At 44.7% G+C, this 10,652-nt stretch overlaps 1 protein-coding gene across 1 annotated transcript; it reads left to right on the top strand.

Annotated features, from left to right (window-relative positions):
- Positions 1-250: 250 nt before the first annotated feature.
- On the top strand, positions 251-6,959 carry LOC124050826 (protein phosphatase 1 regulatory subunit 29-like). The gene is made up of 4 exons (XM_046373715.1): positions 251-787; positions 1,307-1,456; positions 1,919-2,913; positions 3,415-6,959. The coding sequence occupies exons 1-4, from the start codon at positions 584-586 to the stop codon at positions 5,021-5,023; spliced, it is 2,958 nt and encodes a 985-aa protein (XP_046229671.1). The 5' UTR covers positions 251-583; the 3' UTR covers positions 5,024-6,959.
- The last annotated feature ends 3,693 nt before the right edge of the window (positions 6,960-10,652 follow it).

The following is a 10,652-nucleotide window of genomic DNA, read 5'->3' as shown; positions in this document are numbered from 1 at the left end:
TTAATGGATTTATTACTGTGGTGCATTACCTTGAAGGGATTGAGTAGCATGGGTATTAGATTCATATACCTGTTTTTTACACAGCGCTCACAGAAATGAGACCTAAACTTGATTAATTCAAAACCATCTGGGGATATGTGAACTGTATTACAATTTTCTGCCTACTCTTAATCATTTTGTCATTATCACTATTAATGTTAACCCCCCTCCCCATGTCTCTCCCTCCCTCTCCCTCTGTTATATAGGCCTTCTGCCTTTCTCTGAGCGGGAGTATTTCCTCATCTGTGCTGTCAAGACGTGCGGTTGTCAGGGGCCATGACTAGCTGCTGTGGTGACAGCCTCCAAAACCCTCTGACGTGGAACACCTAAAATGGGGACGGGACCTGCTGCCATGCTGCAAGCTCAGCTCTAATCACCGTGAAGACGCCCCAGCGTTCACCTTCCTCTCTACTTAGATTTGGCCTGCTTGCCCCTGACCTGCGCCCGTCCTGATTAGAAACTGCTGCTCGCTGCCTTCCTCCCTTCAGCTCCTTCCTTTTCCTCCCTTCTACTGAGGCGATCTCAAAAGCTCCTAATCCACGCCATGGCCAGAAGATTCTGTATGTCCTCCCCGTCTCCCTCCCTGTTCCTCACCCTCCTGCTCCCTGCTCTGTTGCTCCTCCACCGGCCTGGCATGGTGAAAGGGGACTGCTGGCTGATAGAAGGGGATAAAGGCTACGTTTGGCTGGCTATCTGCAGTCAGAACCAGCCTCCATATGAGACCATCCCCCAGCACATCAACAGCACGGTCAGTATGAACTTATCTATCGGTCGGCCTTTTACACCACCACAGCCACCTCTATTAAACTGTATGCCTTCAACCACCCTGTGCTAAAATGCTATCAGATAAAGAGCACATGCCTTTATTTGAGAAAGTGACTCTTGCAAAGCTGAAACTGATCTTCTTCTTTTTTAATCTTCTGCCCACTAGTGTAATGCTTGTGATTTATTGTGCAATTTTGTGTTGACAGCAGTGATAACTGTGACAATGATGGTAACATGCAGTATAACATACAGTTATATTAATGTGTCCAATTATGGTGACCATAGCAGCAATACACCAGCAGCTAATTTGTCTTGTAGCTGTGATGACATTCCTGAAGCAAATAAATGCAAACAGGATGTGGTTGACCAGATATACATTCAGAAATTGGGGAATAGTTGGGGAAGTTTTGTGCAATATGCTCTTGGTAGCACTTTATGGCACAGACTTCAGGTCTTCTACTATGGTTGACTGAGGGTGCAATGCATCTTTTATCTCCCTTAGGTTCATGACCTGAGGCTGAATGAGAACAAACTTAAGGCGGTGCTCTTTACCTCCATGTACCGCTTCACAAACCTCACTGACCTCAATCTTACCAAGAATGAGATCAGCTACATCGAGGATGGCGCCTTTGCTGGACAGGCCAATCTACAGGTTTGCACCCAACAACACTGATCTGTTTTTAAGGAAAATATGAAGATTGCTGTATTGGGTCAGGAACAATGAAGTAATTATGTTGAAGTAAAAAATTAGATACTCCTCAGTTATATAGGGATATTAAAACACAAAATAGGTGCTGTCTGGCTAAGTTATAATGAAAGTATATGGCACTGGTTGGCAGTGTGGAGGAATTCATTCATTCATTCATTTATTAAATCATAGGTAAAGCAGCAAGTTTCACCTCACTTCTTCACGGTCTTCATCAAACCTTATGTGCAATTAGGACAGATGTTCTGTATAAAACTCATTATGGAGTCATGACGCTAAATATAAAAACTGTGACTGGGCACAAATAACCAAATGATGTTGGAGCAAATTCAGATTTAGTTACTTTAGTTACCCAGTGTTATGTTAAATCAAAAACTTTCAATGGCCTACTCTCTCTTTCTGTCTCAGGTCCTTCAGCTGGGCTACAACAAGCTGACGAACCTGACAGAGGGCATGTTGAGAGGTCTGGGTCGAATGCAGTGCCTCTTCTTGCAACACAACCTCATCGAGGTCATTGCCACCAATGCCTTCTGGGAGTGCCCCAGCCTCAGCAGCCTGGACTTATCTTCAAATAAGTTGGCTCGTCTTGACCCGTCTACCTTCACTGTCCTCAACAGGCTGATGGTGTGTGAACTAGCAGGAAACCCGTTCCACTGTGGCTGTGATCTCTACAGCTTTCTCACCTGGCTGGAGGCATTTAACAACGTCACCCACACCTATGACCGTCTCCAATGTGAAACCCCACTTGAAATGGCTGGTTATCCGCTCCTGAGCCCAGTGCCTGGGCATGGAAGAAATGCCCGCTACACTCTTTTATCCATGTGTCGCGATGGTGTGATAATTCCAGGGATGACCTCCCAAACGCCAGATCAAGATGGCTCAGGGATGGGTTTGGACAACCCGGACCAAGATCTGTACCACCAGCCAAACACATCATCCACTCCTGACCCGACCTATGGCCATCAGATTTCTATGAGGCTCCGAAGTGTCTCCCTCTACACTGCTTCTCTCATAGTACACATCCCACGACCATACAGTAAGATGTTCATCCTCTCTCAGTACAACCATACTTTTGTTGCAGACATCATGCCCCTTAAAAACAAGAAGGAGATAATCCCTTTGGACAAGCTGAAACCACACACGAACTACACCTTTTGCGTGGCTTCTGTAAGCAAATCGCAACGCTACAACCACACCTGCCTGTCCTTTACCACACGTGCTATCGGGCCAGAAGATCGAAGGACCAATCCATCCACGACTACCCACTACATAATGACCATCTTGGGATGTCTGTTTGGCATGGTCATTGTGCTTGGATTTGTCTATTATTGTCTCCGACGGCGACGCATTCAAGAGGAGAAGCAGAAAGCCATAAGCGTGAAGAAAACTATTTTGGAGATGAGGTAATAAAGAGTTTTTATTATTCTTCATGAAAGTCCCAAGGGCCACATTACAACTATTTTTCATAGCAATAAATTGATGAAAAGCCACTGTAGAGAAAGTGTGGGATGTTTTAGTCACAGCAGCACTGACAACTATTATGTGTGTACCTGATTGCTTTGGAACAATTTATGATATGGGCATCAGTTCAGTAGTTGTTTTGCTACATCTTTGTTTTGATTTGACTTCCTGAAAAAAAAAAACAGCTTTTTATTGAAACTTTGGATCATGTTGCGTTTTTCATAATTTCTTTGAGTGTAAATTAAAACAGCAAGGATTCAGTCATGCTGTGTCAGCACTTAGAGAACCTATTAAAATGAATTAACTAGTAACAGGTTCTACTAAATTGTACAATTTTCCTGTGAAGGGGAATGAAGAAAAAAATGGTGTAGAATATGACATAAGATAATGAAACCAGATGTATTTCTTGTCATTCGTCTTTAAGTGAATCTCTCACTCTACAGGTATGGCCCAGAGGCAGCTGCAGCGGTGGCCAATGACCCAGGTGCCATGCAGCGTCTCCAGGAACAGGCTCACCACCAGCACCACCATTCAGGAGGAGCAGGAGGCAAGCTTCCCACGTCTGCCTCCTCTAGCACAGGCATGCTACATGGCTCAGCCAACACTAGTTCTTCCCGTCTCTCAACTTTGCCGCAGGTGGAAAAAATGGCTACCGCCTTCTCTGAGGCAATGGGAGGCAAGGGAAACTACATGGATGTGAGGACAGCCGGAATGGCAGTGGAAGGCAGGGAGGGAGGGGTGGTAGCTGGAGGAGCAGGGGTAGGAGGAGAAGTAGTTGTGGATATGCGAGGCGGAGCTGAGAATGGGACAGAGGCTGGGGAGGATTCGGACGACGACGGTCGTGGCTCAGCATCAGAGATCTCCACTATTGCCAAAGAGGTGGACAAGGTGAACCAGATCATTAACAACTGCATTGACGCCCTGAAACTGGATGCTTCTGCTAATGTTGTGACCACGGCTGACAATGCCAACTCTGTGTCCTCCTCCCAGCCTCCAGCTTGCATTGCGTCCCTCCCTCGGAACCTCTTGCCTCTCTCTCCAGGCCACCCTGGAGATCAGATCATGGCCTCCTCTCCAAAGGTGCATCCAAAGTCTCACCCCCAGCCTCATCCTCAACCCCACCCTCAGCCCCATCCCCATGTCCAACCTCATCCCCAGCCTCATCCCCAGCCGCATCCTCAGCTACATCAACAGCCTCATCCGCCCTCTATGGCCCCAGTGCCCCTGGTCATGCCTCTGTCTGAGCGGCCAGGAATCAGCGGTGGGGGGTTCCTCTCACCTCCTTACCGTGACCCACCTCCAGCCAATGCAGTGCGGCCCCTTCAGAGGCAATTGAGTGCTGACACCGCTGTGGTGAAGAACCGATGTGGTGCCCCTGCTGCAGGATCTGTCAAGAGCACCAGGGTGTTCAGTGTGGATATCCCTGAGCAGCGCAGTGATCCTCCCAAGTACCCAATAGAAAAAGGCAGCCCTGTGGGTTGTGGTGGAGGTAGTGGAAGTGGAGGAGGTGGTGGAGTAGGAGGCTGCAATGGAAATGGAATGGGAAACATAAATGGTGGTGGGGTGAGCGTGAATGGCAGCGGTATAGGGTGCAATAATGGGAGTGGAGGTGGAGTTGGGGTAGTGGGCCCTGGACAGCAGCAGCAACACCACTTGGAGGTTCAGCCAGACTACCACAGCTCTGAGCATCGCCACTCCTTCCCTGCACTCTACTATGAGGGCGTCAACGACTCACCCTCACCCGCCCAAAAAGGCTCATTCCTCAAGCCGCTGGGCCGCACCAAGAGGGATGCCACAGCCACCTACTCACAGCTCTCACCTTCTCGTCACCACAACTACAACTCTGGCTACTCCTCAAGTCCAGAGTATTCATCTGAGAGCACACTGCGGATCTGGGAGAGATTCCGGCCTTACAAGAAAAGCCCCAGAGAGGAAGCATCCTATATAGCAGCAGGCCATGCCCTGCGCAAGAAGGTGCAGTTTGCCAAGGATGAGGACCTTCATGATATTTTGGATTACTGGAAGGGAGTCTCTGCCCAGCAGAAGCTGTAAGCGGAGGAAGCTTACGGTCGAATTCTGTAAGAGAGATTGTGAGGTTGGATGCCAACAGCAGACTAATAAAGAGGATATATGTTAATGTAGCAAGACAGATAATGGTGTTTCCTCTGAGGTGTCCAGTGATATGGATCATTCCTCTGCTGGATTCAGAATTCAAAGGGTATTCTCTAGAAGTGATTTTTATTTTATTTTTTTCAGAATTGATTTTATGATATGTTAATGACTAGCTCTTTATGGGGTTGGCTTTTTCCACAAACGCACTGAGTGATAACCAACAAGAATCAAGGTGTTCATCATACTACCTCATACTGGGCACTTTGGTCCTTGCAGGCTTCCGTGTACCCACTGACTCCCCACTAATGAGCAAAGCAAAGGTGGTGACAAGCAAGTGTCTTCTACCTCATTACTGACACATTGTAGCTCAGCTATCTCACCAGAGACAGCCCCGTTCATGACTTAAACCCTGTCCCTCTTTTCCTCTAATCCCATCAAACCACCATTCACAAAACAATCATTCCACCGCACCGCCGACACCTGCTCTCCTATAGAAGCATCATTTAAGGAGATAATGAGGAAGCAGGAATGAGGAATTAGGTGCGTTTGTTTTAGAATAGCTTGAATCTCTGTCTTTGGGGGAGGACATTAACTGATACTTATCAGGCTAATTGTTCTTCCTGGCAATTAGCCAGTGTAAGAATAGGTCAGGGAGGCTGTGTGTTGAGAGTACTTATTGATTCGAAACACCTAACTACATATGTTCAGTGGTGTGTGGGCATGTAGCTGTGTACACTTTGTGCATGCTGGTGTGAGGGATTTGTGTGGGTGGGGGGGATTGGAGTTGAGGCTGAGTCGTCCATTATTCTCAGTCTCCTCCACAGAAGCAAAGTGGATAGCTTAGTAGAGATGCTTTGCATATAGATAACAACGCAGTTGGGGAGTGTGTGTGTGTGTGTGTGTGTGCATACTTTAATGTGTATCTTTGGCCCAGCCTGGCTGTCTATCTAGAAAGCGTAAAGTAAACCCTTACAAGACCTGTGAGCATTTTTGTCTCCTAGCCTATTTCTTATTTACATGTGTAGCATATTTCTTTTGATAAGGGAAGCTATGAGGAAAGAAATTTGCATTTCAATAGGGCGAGTCATGCAGAAATTACTTTAGGGTGCGTTGTGCAAGTTGGCAAGACAGGTGTTAGATCCTATATTCAGGAACCCTGTAATCACATTTAGGAACAGAGGCAGATTGAGAGCAGGTGAGAGGTTTCTGCATCTCATTTCGAACATGCCAGTGTTAAGGAGACAATATAGGACCCATGTATCGGCTCAATTGTGCGTCTGCATGGGAACTGAAAATATATCAAAAGCTCTCTGCACTACACAGTGAGATAAAATGGATGGTAACAAGAGTGAACACCCTGGGGATATACTTTCCCTCAGACTGAATGACTTTCCACTCGGTGTGTGTGACCCCGCTCTGCTCTGGGCTGGGAGCTTGCTATAGACCAAAGTGCCTTCGGGAGGTATGATTTCACAAGTCTCTGTTCATATTTATTATGCTTGCCTCTCCATTACACCGTGGTTAATAGAGAATAATGAGAAAGAAGTTGCCCTGGTTTAATTGCTGGTTATTATTTAGGGTTTTGGTTTGAATTTATGGGTGTGTAAAATCTGTTGAAACAATTAGGAGCAAGGCTTGGTGTCATTACAGAACAAGCTACAGACTTGTTTTTCTCACCTGTATTCATACTCAGCATTGTCACTGGAGGCACAAATGCTGATGATTCCGATTGTTCAAATATTTATGCGTCATATTCGGATGCACTTCTCATCTATATAAATTGTCTTTATGCTCTCCTCCAATATCAACGTCCACCATGTGAAAATATTCATTTCAGCTGGCGCCCTTATTTCTTTTTCTGTTCACTGACATTGTGACCTCTCTTTCTCTGTTGTGATACATCTCAATTGAAAAGGTATAAATTCTCTTCTAAAATGTCTAATTAATTCATTCACATCAAGTGTTTTTTTTTGTTTTTTTTCTCTCCTGCCCGCCACCTCTGTCCAACTTAATGGGGTAAATTAATGAGTAATTTGTGGAGGTTGATGTCGTACCATCGTCTGAGGTCAGAAGGGTGTGCTGATATTATTAACTCTGCCAGACTTGGAGCCTGATTGAAATTAATGATGGCTGCCTTTGCTGGCCTATCTTTCTTTCTGTGCCTGCCTCAGTCATAATAGCTGCTTTATACCAGGCTCCCTCTCTCTATTGTCTCTCGCTAATGCAGACAGACATTGTGCTCAGACAAACAGTCTGACAAGCTAAGGTCAGATTCTAGCTTTACCATGACTGTGCAGGTTATGAGCAGGCCAAGGTGAGCTAGTCTGGGATCCAGCCTCCTAGGTATTTTTTTTTTTTTTTTTTGAGTCTGATTGCTCAGGAAGGACCAGACTGTAGGGCCCAGAAGAAATGCAGCCCTGTTTGGTTTTCCACAGGGTTAATGCTGATATGATCATCTTGACAGGGCTTGAATTCACCCACTGTTTAAGGTGTGAGTTTGATGGGGAAAGTGGGAGTGGATGTTGGCATTTACTCTTTGACCTATAAAGATGTCTTGAGAACGGGTTCTATTCGAAAGGGCAGCTAGTAGAAGATAAATCTGTTGTGAAGTAGAAGATTATGCTCATGTGCATGTTAAACAGTACACTCTATTCCTGCAGTAGAAAGAGGTTCCCAATAAAAACTGACAGCGAGGTCGAACAGAAATTTTAACTGTAATATTTCATTGCTGTGAGCAGCAGAAACAAAATTCCCTTCAGCTCCACTGTATTGCTGTACTGACAGCAAAATATCAGATATATCAAAACCTTGCCAAAATAAAAAGAAACTAAAACTGTCTAAACAACTATAACCTCACGTGGTAAATTATAAAATATGTTATTTGAATCAACCATTTTAATTAGGCTGTAATGATCCACCCACTGTTTTTGCTATTGATATGGCATTGTGTTTCATATTGAGTAATGACCCTCTGACCTCTTTATGCCATCCATGGCAACCAATCCAATAGACCCACTGGCGTTCACAATGGGATGTCAAATGTGCGTCATTACTCTGCTATCAAATCAATAGAACTTAATTTGGGCGAGTGGGACCAAATAAACACAGAGCACATTCCCTTGGGCGCTCAGTTGGACTGCCTCCATTTTTATAAAGAGCCCAGTTTTCTATTTTGGCCTATTGTTCAAATTCAACTGGCAGCTACCCTACGTGTATTCCAGGGAATCACTAATCAATTAGTTTTAGATTAATACCTACAGGCCATGCAGGGATGGGAGCTTTTTAAATATAAATAATCAAGCCCTTACCAAGTGAGTTCACACAATGCTGATAGCCACCACATAAATCTCTCAGTACACCTGAGTTTTTAAAATCCGGAGCCTGTGATGTGTGCAGTCATAGCGATGGATTTTACATCAACCGGCGCTGATTGGTCTGCCAGAGCTGAAGGGGGAGCAACTGATGGAGAAGGCTACAGCAGCTAAGAGTATAGCAGAAAAACCTAAGAAACGTACAAGAAAAGCGTCTGATGTTCCAGATAAAAATAATAAAGAAATTGGCATTCAGGGGAAGGATTAAAGTAAAAAGAACAAAACAGTCACAGGTAGCATGACATCGAAAGCATGTGTTGACAGTGTTTGTGTAATTACATTAGGGATACATGAAAGTGCCAGGCTAAAAGCACATACTGCTACTATAATACATTCAGTTTTCACATATAGTCCATGCACAGTGACCAAGCCTTGCTCCTCTTCCTCACTTAATACATTTCCTGTCTTTCTTTCATCATCCTCAGGAGTTATTTTCACTTGCCAGCGGTGTTTCTGATCTCCCTCCCCTACAATGAAGGGTCTGACTCTAGTCCTCAGGGGCCAGAATCCACCAGTTGAGACTGATGGATGTACAGATACTATACCTGAGGGATTGCCTGTGTGTCTTCTCTCCAGTCTGGCCAATTAACAACAATGATGAATCAATGGAAAGAAATCGCTGGCAATCGCTTCACGCTTCCAGAATGATAAAAATAAAAAATAACAGGGAACAACTGAGACAGCATGACACGTGGCAGTCTCTTAGGAGTGGAGTCAAACCCTCTCTCTGACTAGAGCTGTGAATCCCAGACGTACACTGGGGCTGGTAATCAGGCTTGGTGTCTGCAACATAATAAAACCAGTCATCGGACCTCTTGTTTTTCCCAAGATGCTGTCACAGAGAGTCTGAGGGCCAAGAAATTGGAGTTAATGTCAAGATTATGGTCCTGGAGATTAACAGGTACGTTGGGCAGAGCAGCTCTAGTGAATAAGCAACAAGCTTTTTTTATTAATCTGAGAATGAGAAGGATAGTTTTTATACACCTGAAACTTATTCATGGGGGTTTTAAACTGTTCCAGACCATATTGCCGGCTGCCTCGGGGACTCATTGCTACACAAGTTTGGTTTCTCATTTCAGTTTTTGAAGTTTGGGCTTATTGAAAAATATAAATCAACAGTCATGGAAAATCATGGAACAACACTTCCAGTTTCCTCCCTTTTGGAGTCGTAGCTGCTTTCACTGCAAACAGAGAAACTGTAGGCTTGCAATGGTTCCTTGGGAATAGCAGAGCAGTCTCATTGCTCCTGTTTAATTAAACTTTTGTCCATACAGTAAGGTCTGGAGAGGAAACACTGACTTTGTCTTAATGCTGTAAACATTAAAACATTGTACAGATAGAAGCCAACTCCACAATGGCAGGAAAAAGGCCAGAAGCGTTCCTCTTCTTATACCCTTATGGCCCATCCTCCTTAACAATTAACAAGTTTAGGGAAAATAAGAACCATAACTTTCCGTCACTTCTCTTGGAGTTTGATATCAGGTTAAAATTTGAGAATCTTGGGACTGAAGTGATGTGATAAAGAAAATTCAACAACTCCCCTTACAAATTCGTGCATTCTGCTGAACAGAATGATATATTTATGTTGTAAACATGTAAAAAATACATTTCAGAGTTTGCAGTGTGGTGCAATTTCAAGATAGGTATTTTTGTGATATAATGTGACAGGGTGGGAAAGTCCTGCTTTCCATGAGTGCTAGCCAGGGCTTAATTCACAGTTCATTACAGCTAATTCATTGAAAATGTTCTCTCACATCCTGCTGCTCCTATGGAAGTGTTCTCTGCAAATCTGCAGGTTAATTCATACAGTTTATTTCTTCCCGATGCCTTATAGACACAATAAGGGATTTGTTGAACACCTAAATACGGAGGACTGGTAGTGACAAAACAGTATCTTCACTTTCTGTGGTGTGGCAAACTACCACGTATGGCCAGCTGCTGTACTTTGACTTCTCCTGGGCTGTCATGAATCTTGATAGGCAGAGCCAAAAGTCCAGGAGACTTCTTTGTATTGTCTTGAAGGCAGACCTTCACATCTCAGGCTGTATATAAACGTTGCCTTCTTGAACTGGCAGACGCTGGCTTCACCTGTAAATCCTTTGATTGACAGCGGTTGCTGGAGGCGACATGCAGACTTGAAGAAAGTCCTGCTCGAAAGGCTCAGTTCAGAGCACAACCCCCCCTCCCCCTTTCAAGAA

This window comes from Scatophagus argus, chromosome 2 (genome assembly GCF_020382885.2).
Source record: "Scatophagus argus isolate fScaArg1 chromosome 2, fScaArg1.pri, whole genome shotgun sequence".
Classification (NCBI taxonomy): Eukaryota; Metazoa; Chordata; class Actinopteri; family Scatophagidae; genus Scatophagus; species Scatophagus argus.
This window is presented reverse-complemented; position numbering and strand designations above follow the sequence as displayed.